This window comes from Pleurodeles waltl, chromosome 4_2 (genome assembly GCF_031143425.1).
Source record: "Pleurodeles waltl isolate 20211129_DDA chromosome 4_2, aPleWal1.hap1.20221129, whole genome shotgun sequence".
NCBI lineage: Eukaryota > Metazoa > Chordata > Amphibia > Caudata > Salamandridae > Pleurodeles > Pleurodeles waltl.
The window spans coordinates 1,046,607,624-1,046,619,946 of NC_090443.1; the positions used below are offsets into that span (position 1 = coordinate 1,046,607,624).

At 44.9% G+C, this 12,323-nt stretch overlaps 1 protein-coding gene across 1 annotated transcript in view; it reads right to left on the reverse strand.

Moving 5' to 3' along the window:
* The window catches only part of VPS37C (VPS37C subunit of ESCRT-I), an 81,467-nt gene that overhangs the window by 18,449 nt on the left and 50,695 nt on the right, over positions 1-12,323 (reverse strand). The window contains exon 4 of the mRNA XM_069233034.1: positions 11,218-11,389. Coding sequence (XP_069089135.1) covers positions 11,218-11,389 — 172 coding nt within the window. The remainder of the gene's footprint in view (positions 1-11,217; positions 11,390-12,323) is intronic.

A 12,323-nucleotide genomic window follows, 5' to 3' on the forward strand; every position in this document is an offset into this window, starting at 1 on the left:
GATTGACACTTAAAGGAAAGGAGATCAGCATCCTTTAACCTATGACACTGTCCAGACGACTCATCAATAACATGAACTGTGGTACTCACCCTGCTTCTTACCCTTAAGAATAGTTTTGGTGCTTGAACCTCTTCTAGATTCACATGGTGGGTTTTAACTATTGGTTGGGTCCAAAAAGAACTTTGGTGTCCCACAACCTACCCTAGAATGTAATCACATTCTTTAGATTCTTTTATATGCCATGAGTAATTTATTTTTTCACTTGTTATTAAGGTGCACTATTCTTACTTATTAACTTCAGTCTACTGATCTCTTTTAGAATTGACTCCCGGGGAGGTAACAGGGCTATGTGAACCTCGAGGAGCTTGAAATTGCAAAAGTAGTATGTTACATACCCAGTAAGCATCTTTTAGTTGCATGTAGTGCTGTAGATTCATATACCCTGCTTACTTTCGCCATTTAGTGTAGGGCTCGGACATTGCAAGATATTTTTCTTCTAAGAAGTCTCTTAAATCAACAGGTTTTGGTAACTCCTCCTACTGCTGTAAATACACATGGTCACAGACTCCATTGGTAGATTGTTTTTCGCCCAACGCGTTTAGTGCAAGTAAGAAGTGTGCACAAAAAGAATAGTGAAACACACAAAAGGTGATGGGGAAGCTGCTTACAATACGTCTAACCACTGGCAATAGCTTGGGTAGCAGTCCAATCCAAATGGGGTAGATTTGACCATCCCCTTTAACATCAGGAGATAATAGACCAAATGCTTAGTCTTGAAGGGCTACTTAGGGTCTCTCCTCTGGGTATTTCTTCAGATTCGGGTTGCAAGACTTCAGCAGGAATCCTCTGCATTCATTACTTCATCTTCTACCGACGGAACCGCAGCTGAACCCTCCAGGAACCCTACAAACTACAACAAATAAGCAAAGACGACTTCTGCAACATTGGGGCATATAAGGGGGCACCAGTATACCAATTTGGGATGAAATACTGGGTTACCAGTTTGTTTTGACAAATTTGGAACAGAGAGAGCATAAGAACTGAGGTCCTGGTTAGCAGGATCCCAGTGACAGTCAAGCACACTGACAAACGGGCCAAAAATGGGGGTAACCCAAGTGCCTCAAGATGCGAATCTTAGACACATTTTTATGAATAAACATGTCAATCAACCACACCGTTTATGTTCTTGTTCGTGTCTGACCTTGAAATAGAGATAACAAGGCACCTGCCCCACCCTGATGTTACATCAGGTGTCTTCTCTATGTCATTGTCTGAATGACTTGACACTTTCATGACAGGTTCTTGGAAAGATAAGGACGGGTAACATCTGCGTCAAAGGCAGATATGTCAACTCAAATTACAGGTGGCAGAGTGCCGAAATGTAATAAGGGACCTTTTTAACAATGTGCATATGTCCAAGCCACAAAACAGGGACACAGCGGTGGGGGTGTGTGAGCAATCTGCAGTTAGATAGAGAAGCTACCAAAAACAGCGTTGCTGAGGTTAAGTTGCACTTCTGATGGATACTTCTAACTGGAGATTCCACCCTTTTAGCATAGATACCCAAGCAGCAGAATGTCCCAAAAGATTGAGGGGCTCAGGAATGTACTCAAATAAAAAAAGTTCTGCAGGACAGAGCAGGTAAAATTTCTCATGCTGCAGAGCTGATTGTCGAGGCAGTAATGTTTGAGGAATGTGTACCGTAATTTCCATGTAGGAGCCTGACAGATGATTAAAACAGGGCCTCCCCCATGCAATTGCTGCGATGGCTTTAGTCCTAGTGGAATGGGCCTGCAGACCCACAAGGGGCTCCTACTGGGCCAGATCATAGCATGTTTTTATGTACAGGATAATTCACCTCAGAGACCTCTTCTGTAACTCCTCTTCCTTTTTGGCACCGGCAAACTCTGAACAGCTGATCATCCATGCAATACTCTGTACGTTTGATGGTTACCTAGGGATTGAGCTAAAGAAGCCTTTCCTCCTCTTTTGAGGGATGCAGTGAAGTGAAAAATGCCAGTAGGATAGTCCTACGTGAAAGAGCAATACCACTTGGGGCAGAAAAGGCAACCCAGGTAATCATCATCAATTCATCAGGGCCCAAAATGGTGTACTTCAGGGCCTTCTGCTCACTGACACAGAAGTGATTTACCAAGGTCAAGAGCTGCAAGGAAAAAAGCATGAGCTCAAATGGCATGCACATGAAAAACATGTGGAACAAGTTAAGGCATCACTGAGGGATAAGAAACTGGTGCAGTAGAAACATTTGTGTTACGCCCGTTAGTAAACTTTGAAAACAGGTGACTATAAGAGGGAAGACTGGTTTGGCAAACATTAAAAATAAAAATAAAAAGCTGAAAGGGACCACATGCAACCTTTAACTGTGCCCCCCGTAAAGCCTTATTGGCTTTTTATGCCAAACCGCAAAGCCTTGTTGACACAACATACAAAAATACATGATGGGGTAACTGGACTGCAGGGCAAATGCTAATACTCAAAAGATTGGGGTGCTACACTTCTGGGTCAACTGGGGGCCATCAAGAGGACTGGGCTCTCTCGGTCCCAATTTTCTTCAGGACCCTTGGCAGGCGAGACTGTGGTGCATAAATGAAAAGGAGGCCTCTCAGCGATCAAAGATAAAATGAGTTTCCTTATGGAAATTTCGGCGTGCAGTAGTCTCAAAACTGAATGTTCTCAGCTGCGGCGAAAAGTTCTAGCCAGGGCACGCCCCACTGGTTGAAAATGTCTTGCACCACTACGTGATGAAGGCTCCATTCGCGATCCACCAGCTGATGCCTACGCAGCTCATCTCCTCTGACATTCAAAGATCCAGTCAAGTGATTCGTCACCAGAAAAATATCCTGCTGATCTAATCACTTCCAAAGGCGCATGGTCTCCTGGCATAGGGTCTAAGCTCTCTCTCTGCCCTGCTTTTTGAAGTACAACCTGGAGGCAGCATTGTCAGTGAAAACCTACACCAGCCTTAAGTTAATGATTGGTAGAAAGTCTTTCAAGGCTTGGTGGATGGCTCAAAGCTCCAACAGACTTATGTGGATTTTGTGTGGGAGACCACAGTCTCCTGATTTCCACCTCACTGAGGAGACCACGCCCCCACAATGCAGCGACAACGCATCTGTCACTACTGGGAGCTCTGGATGGCTCCAGGAGAACGGCTTGCCATACATCTAGTTGTTGTCAATTTACCTTCATTGAAGATCCTGGGGACCGTCTCCTCTGAGATAAAGATGTGTGAGGAAATCGATTTCACCCCCACTATTTGACTATTAGGGTACTGGTGTAATGACTCAGAGTGCACTGTGGCCTGCTACCCATACCTCAGAGCTTTGATCCTTAAAAGTATATGTTTGATTAATTGGCGTGTACAAAACACTCCAAGCCCAACACTAGATGGCAGGATAATGCACAGCATGTGTATCTGCAGCTACACATGCCACCGAATATATATATATATATATATATGGAAAATGTCACTTACCCAGTGTACATCTGTTCGTGGCACATCCCGCCATCTGGTGTTGGGCTTGGAGTGTTACAAGTTGTTTTTCTTCAAAGAAGTCTTTTCGAGTCACGAGATCGAGGGACTCCTCCCATTTCGGCTCCATTGCCCATGGGCGTCGACTCCATCTTAGATTGTTTTCCCTGCAGAGGGTGAGGTAGGAGTTGTGTATGCTAGTAATAGTGCCTATGCAATGGAGTGAATACGTATGTACATAATGTAGTTTAAAGTAATATATTTACAAATTTACAAATGTTCAAGATCAACTTCTAAACGGCTACGGCTCCCGGGGAGGCGGGTGGGCGCATGTGAATCTGCAGCGACTAATGCCACGAACAGATGTACACAGGGTAAGTGACATTTTCCGTTCGATGGCATGTGTAGCTGCAGATACACATGCTGTGCATAGACTAATAAGTAGTTATCTCCCCAAAAGCGGTGGTTCAGCCTGTAGGAGTTGAAGTTGTTTGAAACAATGTTCGTAGTACTGCTTGACCTACTGTGGCCTGTTGTGCCGTTAACACATCTACACAGTAGTGTTTGGTAAATGTATGAGGCGTAGACCATGTAGCTGCCTTACATATTTCGGTCATTGGAATATTTCCTAGAAAGGCCATGGTAGCACCTTTCTTTCTAGTTGAGTGTGCCATTGGTGTAATAGGCAGTCGTCTTTTTGCTTTAAGATAACAGGTTTGAATGCACTTAACTATCCATCTAGCAATGACTTGTTTTGGATTTCCTGTATGAGGTTTTTGAAAGGCAATAAATAGTTGTTTTGTTTTTCTAATTAGTTTTATTCTGTCAATGTAGTACATTAGTGCTCTTTTGATGTCTAATGTATGTAGTGCTCTTTCAGCTACAGAATCTGGCTGTGGGAAGAACACTGGTAATTCTACTGTTTGATTCAAGTGGAACGGTGATATTACTTTTGCCAAAAATTTAGGATTTGTCCGTAGAACTACTTTATTTTTATGTATTTGAATAAATGTTTCTTGTATGGTAAATGCTTGAATTTCACTCACTCTTCTTAGAGATGTGATGGCAATTAAAAATGCAACTTTCCACGTTAAGTATTGCATTTCACAAGAGTGCATGGGCTCAAAAGGTGGACCCATGAGTCGTGTTAATACAATGTTGAGGTTCCATGAAGGCACTGGTGGTGTTCTTGGTGGTATAATTCTCTTTAGGCCTTCCATAAATGCTTTTATGACTGGTATCCTAAATAATGAAGTTGAGTGCGTAATTTGTAGGTAAGCTGAAATTGCAGTAAGATGTATTTTTATGGAAGAGAAAGCTAGTTTTGACTTCTGCAAATGTAGTAAGTATCCTACTATATCTTTTGCGGATGCGTGTAAGGGTTGAATTTGATTATTATGGCAGTAATAAACAAATCTTTTCCACTTATTTGCATAGCAATGTCTAGTGGTAGGCCTCCTAGCTTGTCTTATGACCTCCATACATTCTTGTGTGAGGTGTAAGTGTCCGAATTCTAGGATTTTAGGAGCCAAATTGCTAGATTCATCGATGCTGGATTTGGATGCCTGATTTGTTGTTTGTGTTGTGTTAACAGATCTGGTCTGTTTGGTAGTTTGACATGAGGTACTACTGAGAGGTCCAGTAGTGTTGTGTACCAAGGTTGTCTTGCCCATGTTGGCGCTATTAGTATGAGTCTGAGCTTGTTTTGACTCAACTTGTTTACCAGATATGGAAGGAGTGGGAGAGGGGGAAAAGTGTACGCAAATATCCCTGACCAGTTCATCCATAGCGCATTGCCCTGAGACTGATGTTGTGGGTACCTGGATGCGAAGTTTTGGCATTTTGAGTTTCCCTTTGTTGCAAATAAATCTATTTGTGGTGTTCCCCACATTTGAAAGTAAGTGTCCAGTATTTGGGGGTGAATTTCCCATTCGTGGATCTGTTGGTGATCTCGAGAGAGATTGTCTGCTAACTGATTCTGAATTCCTGGAATAAATTGTGCTATTAGGCGAATGTGGTTGTGAATCGCCCAATGCCATATTTTCTGTGTCAGGCGACACAACTGTGTCGAGTGTGTCCCGCCCTGTTTGTTTAGGTAATACATTGTTGTCATGTTGCCTGTTTTGACAAGAATGTATTTGTGGGTTATTATGGGTTGAAATGCTTTTAGCGCTAGAAATACCGCTAGCAGTTCTAAGTGATTTATGTGAAACTGTCTTTGCTGTATGTCCCATTGTCCTTGGATGCTGTGCTGATTGAGGTGTGCTCCCCACCCTGTCATGGAAGCATCTGTCGTTATCACGTATTGTGGCACTGGGTCTTGGAAAGGCCGCCCTTGGTTTAAATTTATACTGTTCCACCATTGAAGCGAGATGTATGTTTGGCGGTCTATCAACACCAGATCTAGAAGCTGACCCTGTGCTTGTGACCATTGTGATGCTAGGCACTGTTGTAAGGACCGCATGTGCAACCTTGCATTTGGGACAATGGCTATGCATGAAGACATCATGCCTAGTAGTTTCATTACTATTTTGACTTGTATCCTTTGTTTTGGATACATGGCTTGTATTACATTGTGAAATGTTTGAACTCTTTGTGGACTTGGAGTGGCAATCCCTTTTGCTGTGTTGATTGTTGCTCCCAAGTATTGCTGTGTTTGACACGGTAGAAGGTGTGATTTTGTGTAGTTGATTGAGAAACCTAGTTTGTGTAGGATTTCTATGACATATTTTGTGTGGTGTGAACACCGTTTTTGCGTGTTGGTTTTGATTAACCAATCGTCTAGGTACGGGAACACATGTATTTGCTGCCTTCTGATATGTGCAGCTACTACTGCCAGGCATTTTGTTAAAACTCTTGGCGCAGTTGTAATTCCGAATGGCAACACTTTGAATTGGTAATGTATCCCTTGGAATACAAACCTTAGGTACTTTCTGTGTGAAGGATGTATTGGTATATGGAAATATGCATCCTTTAAGTCTAGTGTTGTCATGTAGTCTTGTTGTTTGAGCAGTGGGATTACATCTTCTAAAGTAACCATGTGAAAGTGGTCTGATTTGATGTAGGTATTTAACGTTCTGAGATCTAGTATAGATCTGAGTGTTTTGTCTTTTTTGGGTATCAGAAAATACAGTGAGTAAACTCCTGTGTTTAATTCTTGTTTTGGTACTAATTCTATTGCTTCTTTTTGTAGCAATGCTTGAACTTCTAGTCCTAGAAGCTCTATATGTTGTTTTGACATACTGTGTGTTTTCGGTGGGACGTTTGGAGGGAATTTGAGAAATTCTATGCAATAACCATGCTGGATAATTGCTAAGACCCAAGTGTCTGTTGTTATTTCCTCCCAATGTGTGTAAAACTTGGTTAGTCTAACCCCCCACAGGTGTTATGTGTTGGGGTTTTGTGATCTTGGAGTCACTGTTTGTTTTGAGGAGTTTTGGGACTTTGGAATTTTCCCCTATTCCTTTGAAATTGTCCTCCTCTATATTGTCCCCGAAAACCTCCCCGCTGATACTGGCTCTGGTAAGTGGGCTTTGTTTGTGAGGTTGTGGCTTCTGTGGTCTGCCCTCGAAACCCCCCTCGAAATTGTGTCTTTCGAAATGTGCCTCTGCCCTGCGGGGAGTAGAGTGCGCCCATGGCTTTGGCCGTCTCAGTGTCTTTTTTAAGTTTTTCTATGGCAGTGTCCACTTCCGGCCCAAACAACTGCTGTCCGTTGAAAGGCATATTTAGCACAGCTTGCTGTATCTCTGGTTTAAATCCTGATGTACGCAGCCATGCAGGTCTCCTTATTGTTACTGCTGTGTTAACAGTCCTAGCAGCTGTGTCTGCAGCCTCCATAGCTGACCGTATCTGATTATTAGAGATACTCTGTCCCTCTTCTACCACTTGCTGCGCTCTTTTTTGGAACTCTTTTGGTAAATGCTCAAGAAAGTGTTGCATCTCATCCCAATGGGCCCTATCATATCTGGCTAACAAAGCTTGGGAATTTGCAATGCGCCACTGGTTTGCTGCCTGTGCCGCCACCCTTTTGCCTGCTGCATCGAATTTTCTACTTTCTTTATCTGGAGGCGGTGCATCTCCAGAAGAATGTGAGTTGGCTCTTTTGTGCGCTGCTCCCACTACAACAGAATCTGGTGTTAGCTGTTGTGTGATGTACACTGGGTCTGTTGGTGGCGCTTTATATTTTTTATCTACTCTTGGAGTAATGGCTCTCCCCTTGACAGGTTCTTCAAACACTTGTTTGGAGTGTTTGATCATTCCGGTTAACATCGGAAGACTTTGATATTGACTGTGTGTGGACGACAGTGTATTAAAAAGAAAGTCGTCTTCAATGGGTTCTGAATGAAGGCTGACATTGTGAAATGCTGCAGCTCTTGATACCACTTGAGCGTAGCCTGTACTATCCTCTGGTGGCGATGGCCTTGCTGGATAGCATTCAGGGCTATTATCTGACACTGGTGCGTCATAAAGGTCCCATGCGTCAGGGTCATCTTGACTCATTCCGGTATGAGTTGGTTATTGCATCATTGGTGGAGTGGCTACAGGTGATGGTGGTGGAGAGTGATGCGGGGATGGTGGTGGTGTCACTTGTTTAGCCACTTTCGCGGGTGGCTGTTTGTCCTTGTCTTGGAAGGCAAGTTTACGTTTCATCTTGATCGGAGGAAGAGTGCTGATCTTCCCCGTATCTTTTTGAATAAAGAGCCTTCTTTGTGTGTGATCTGGCTCTATTATCTCTAATTCTTGTTGAAATCGGTGTGTCTTCATTTGTGAGGACAGTCCTTGTTCCTCTGAATAGGAACTACTTTTCGGTTCCGAGGCCGGATGTTTCGGTACCGAAACCTTTAAGACAGTCTTTTTCGGCTCGGACGAAACCTTTTTTATTTTCGGCGTCGTGCCTTCTCGATGCCGAGCCATTTCGGTGCCGCTGTCTCGATGCCGAATCTTCTCGGACCCGCTATCTCGGACCCGAGAGTGCTGTGTGCCGGTATCTCGACCGGAGTCGGATGACTTCGACACCAGCTCGCCCTTTTTCGGTGCCGATGGACGGTCACCTATTTTTCGGGTTAAGCCATGGCCTGTTGGCGGTGGCGTCCCCTGGGCTTTAGCGGTCTTCTCGTGAGTTTTCTGCTTCGACGTCTTACTCACGGTTTTCGGCGTTTCCTCGGGATCGACCTCCTCCGAGTCCGATTCCTGGGTGGAGAATGTTTCTTCCTCCTCTTCGAAACGCCCTTGTCCTGTCGGCGCCGACGCCATCTGTAGTCTTCTGGCTCTTCGGTCCCTGAGTGTCTTCCTGGACCATAACGCTCGATAGGCCTCACAAGTATCCTCCTTGTGTTCTGGTGACAAACACGTTACAGACCAGGTGTTGATCTGTATATGGATACTTGTTATGGCATTTTGGACAGAAGCGGAATGGGGTCCGTTCCATCAGCCTTGAAGAGACACATGGCCGGGCCGACCAGGCCCCGACGGGGATCGACAAAAAACCCCGAAGGGCCACCGGAGCTCTTCTTAATTCGGTGTCGATCTGTTGCAACTAACCCGATACCGAACGCAAACAATACCGACGATTTTTCCGAGATTCTAACTAACTTTCAGACCCGAAACCCGGAGCGAAAAGGAACACGTCTGAACCCGATGGCGGAAAAAAAACAATCTAAGATGGAGTTGACGCCCATGCGCAATGGAGTCGAAATGGGAGGAGTCCCTCGGTCTCGTGACTCGAAAAAGACTTCTTAGAAGAAAAACAACTTGTAACACTCCGAGCCCAACACCAGGTGGCGGGACGTGCACAGCATGTGTATCTGCAGCTACACATGCCATCGAACATGAAAATACAAGCACTGCAAGCCCAAGGCCAAGGCCATCATCTAATCTCATGGGTCCAAAGAAGAAAAAAACAGAGCCGAAGGCAGCATTTTGATTTTCCCTTTTGTAAGGAGGTCAGATGTCGAAGATAAGTCTGCCGGGATGGGGTGAGGAGCAGATGTGTGAAAGGTAGGACACAGCATCTTTAAAACATCTGCATCAAACAGGCCAGCTGAAGAGAACAATTTATTTCCAAATGTCGCAATACACTTGAACTCCCTCTCGGGAAAAGCAGAAGGGGAAGCATATGGATTAACCTTAAGGCTTGACCCTTGCACCTCAAGGCAGTTCAGAGTTGGGTACAGTGTGAAGAATGATCCGTCAACCGGAGCTGATCTTTGTCACCCAGCTACAGATCGAGTAAGTGGAAAAGCTGAGCATGGCTTTATCAAAGAGGCCATTAAAGTGTCCGGAAGTGCCTTAGAGAAGGGCAATAATAGTTTTGCTGAAGCCAGCTCTAGCTGAAGAATGTCAGTGAGTAAATTAAATTGTGTTTCTACTGAGGACAATTGTAGGTCCAGGGTCATCACTGCCCTACACACAACAATGACAAAAGAGGCGATTTTGTTGGTTGGTGTTCAAGCCAGGGACCCATTAGCTTTTTTTTCCATTCAGAGCACTGCATCGGTTTAATGTGGATGGAATAAGTTGTCCGCCTCATCATCAGCATCATGGAGAGTGTTTTACAGTCATTGGACCATGCCTGAGTGAGTAAACGAAGGCCTGCATCCTAAGATACTACTGGCTCAGTGGAAATGTTTGCGAGAGAGGTTCTTCTTCGGGTGGTTGTGCCTTGATTACTGCATAGCATGACATCGGCCTGGCAAGGGCAGACATCAGCTCTGGTTCTGAGACCGGTGGCAGGATCAGCACAGGTGCCAACAGTCTCGTCAGCAGAGCTGACAAGAAGGCGTCAGCATGCATCTGGGGGCCACAGTAGGAGTCTAGGCCGGTGTCAGCATGGGGCCAGGAGCGAGTCATATGAGACTAATCGGCACCAGGGAGGTATCTGCTAGTGGAAGTGCAACTATTCACCCCCACAGCTCTATGGGGCTTGATGGAGTGAGCCAAAAGCATTGTGAAAATTTGCAGCTTGGACTTTTTGAATTCAACTTTCTGCTGCAGGGTTGACAATGGAAGAGGAAATTCAGGGAGCACCGGGACTAGCCTCATAATGGGTTTGGAGCTAGTGGACTTGGGAGGAGACGTTTGTCGCATCTCGTTTGACTTTCCATGGCGGGAGGGCAAGAGGGCAGAATTCTACTTAGTCTTCTTTTGCTTGAAAAGCATCTTAGACTTTGACTTATAAGAAAACCGAGCGGGACCAGGATTCGGGGTAAGAATGAGCCAGTTATTTGGACCAAGCCCACTGTGTCAAATGAAACCTTTTCATGTGCTCTGCTACACACAGCTTAGCATTCCGCTCTCTCATTGCCTTCGGGTGTGAAAGGGCTCACTTATCACATAACTTCGAGTTGGGCCCTGAACCAGGCATTTGCATGAATCTCTTTCAGGGCAACTCATGGCCGAAGCAGAGTCAGACGGCGCCAACTAGTAATGCGTAGGACTTATTGCTTTGATGATCTCTGAATCCAGTCTGGTGGGAATGGTCTAAGGTAGTTAGAAGTAGACATCAGAAAGAATTTTACAAACCCAAACACTAAAGACAGGATAATGCACTGCATATGAATCTAAAGCAGGATAGTGTCTCTTACATCAACTGATCCAGCAGAAATGAGTAATGGTTCTTGAACTACTTAAGATATCGACATCAGATTTATTGGAGGATTCTGCTCGTACACCAAGATCCCAATTACCCCACTCTGAACCCTCTATGGTGAAGAAACACTCCTTACCCAGCTTGGCCTTCTGCTGTTTGTACTGTGCCACAGCTTCCCCAAGGGCCTCGTATCGCTCCTGCAAGAGGAGGCGGCCTGTATCCAAGCGAGGCTGGAACGCGAGGTTCTCCTCTGCTAGTCTACGGTTCATGGCCAGGTACGTCTCTTTCTCCAGCTGCAGGCTCTGAAGCTAAGAGGAAAAAGGATCAGCAAGAGATGAAGAAATCAACTACTATAAGGATCCATTCCCTTGCTTGGTCCCACTTTCCCTCTTGGATATTGGATTTTCTACCCCCTCTACCTCGGTAACAAACGAACCTCTCAGCCAAAACGCTCACACAACAGCTATTGCCTAGCATTATTTACACACCACCTATGCCATGAATTAATCACATATCTCCTCCTTTGATATCCATATCTCACCAACTAGTTCCATGCCCGGTGCATACAAATCCTTGTAGTACCTGCATGCTAGTGGCCCCAATCTCACTATGTTAGAACAACTCCACAAAGTGATATTGAGCAGATCTCACATTCATTAGACAGTTCTCAATGCAGAACAAGTTGCTTTCCTTTGGTCAAGATTTTCATGTGGGATATGCTATCTACCTGAAGATTCTTCAACTCCTGAATCATAAGAGGAGGGCACAGGGAGAAGTTGAGATCACAGTACTATACACTCCACAGCTAGCCCAGTGAGATTAAGATTATCCGTGCATGATCTTAGTTGAGGAACTCTAGGAGTCAGATGAATCAATGGAAGTGAGTAGTTGCAATAGAAGTTCCAATTAAGACAGAACGTGGCTTGATCATCCGAGACGAAGGGGGGAGGAGAGGTGGTGTTTCCTGAAAGGAAATGGCATAACCTTTCTCAAGAAATTTGGAGTGCCCACAATCCATTGTGAATGACTGTCAGCAGGCCAAATTAAAGGACTCCCGCACTGCTACATGTACGATGCTCCCACAAGGGCAGATTTACTCTGCTCTGTGCAAGGGCTGCAACGCGAAGGACAGGACTGCTGCTCTCCATGCCATGCCCGTTGTATCTTCTTGGGCTACTGCGGACATAGCAGGCCCTGACAGTATCATATCCTGCGAACTTTCAGTACTGCTGATAACATTGG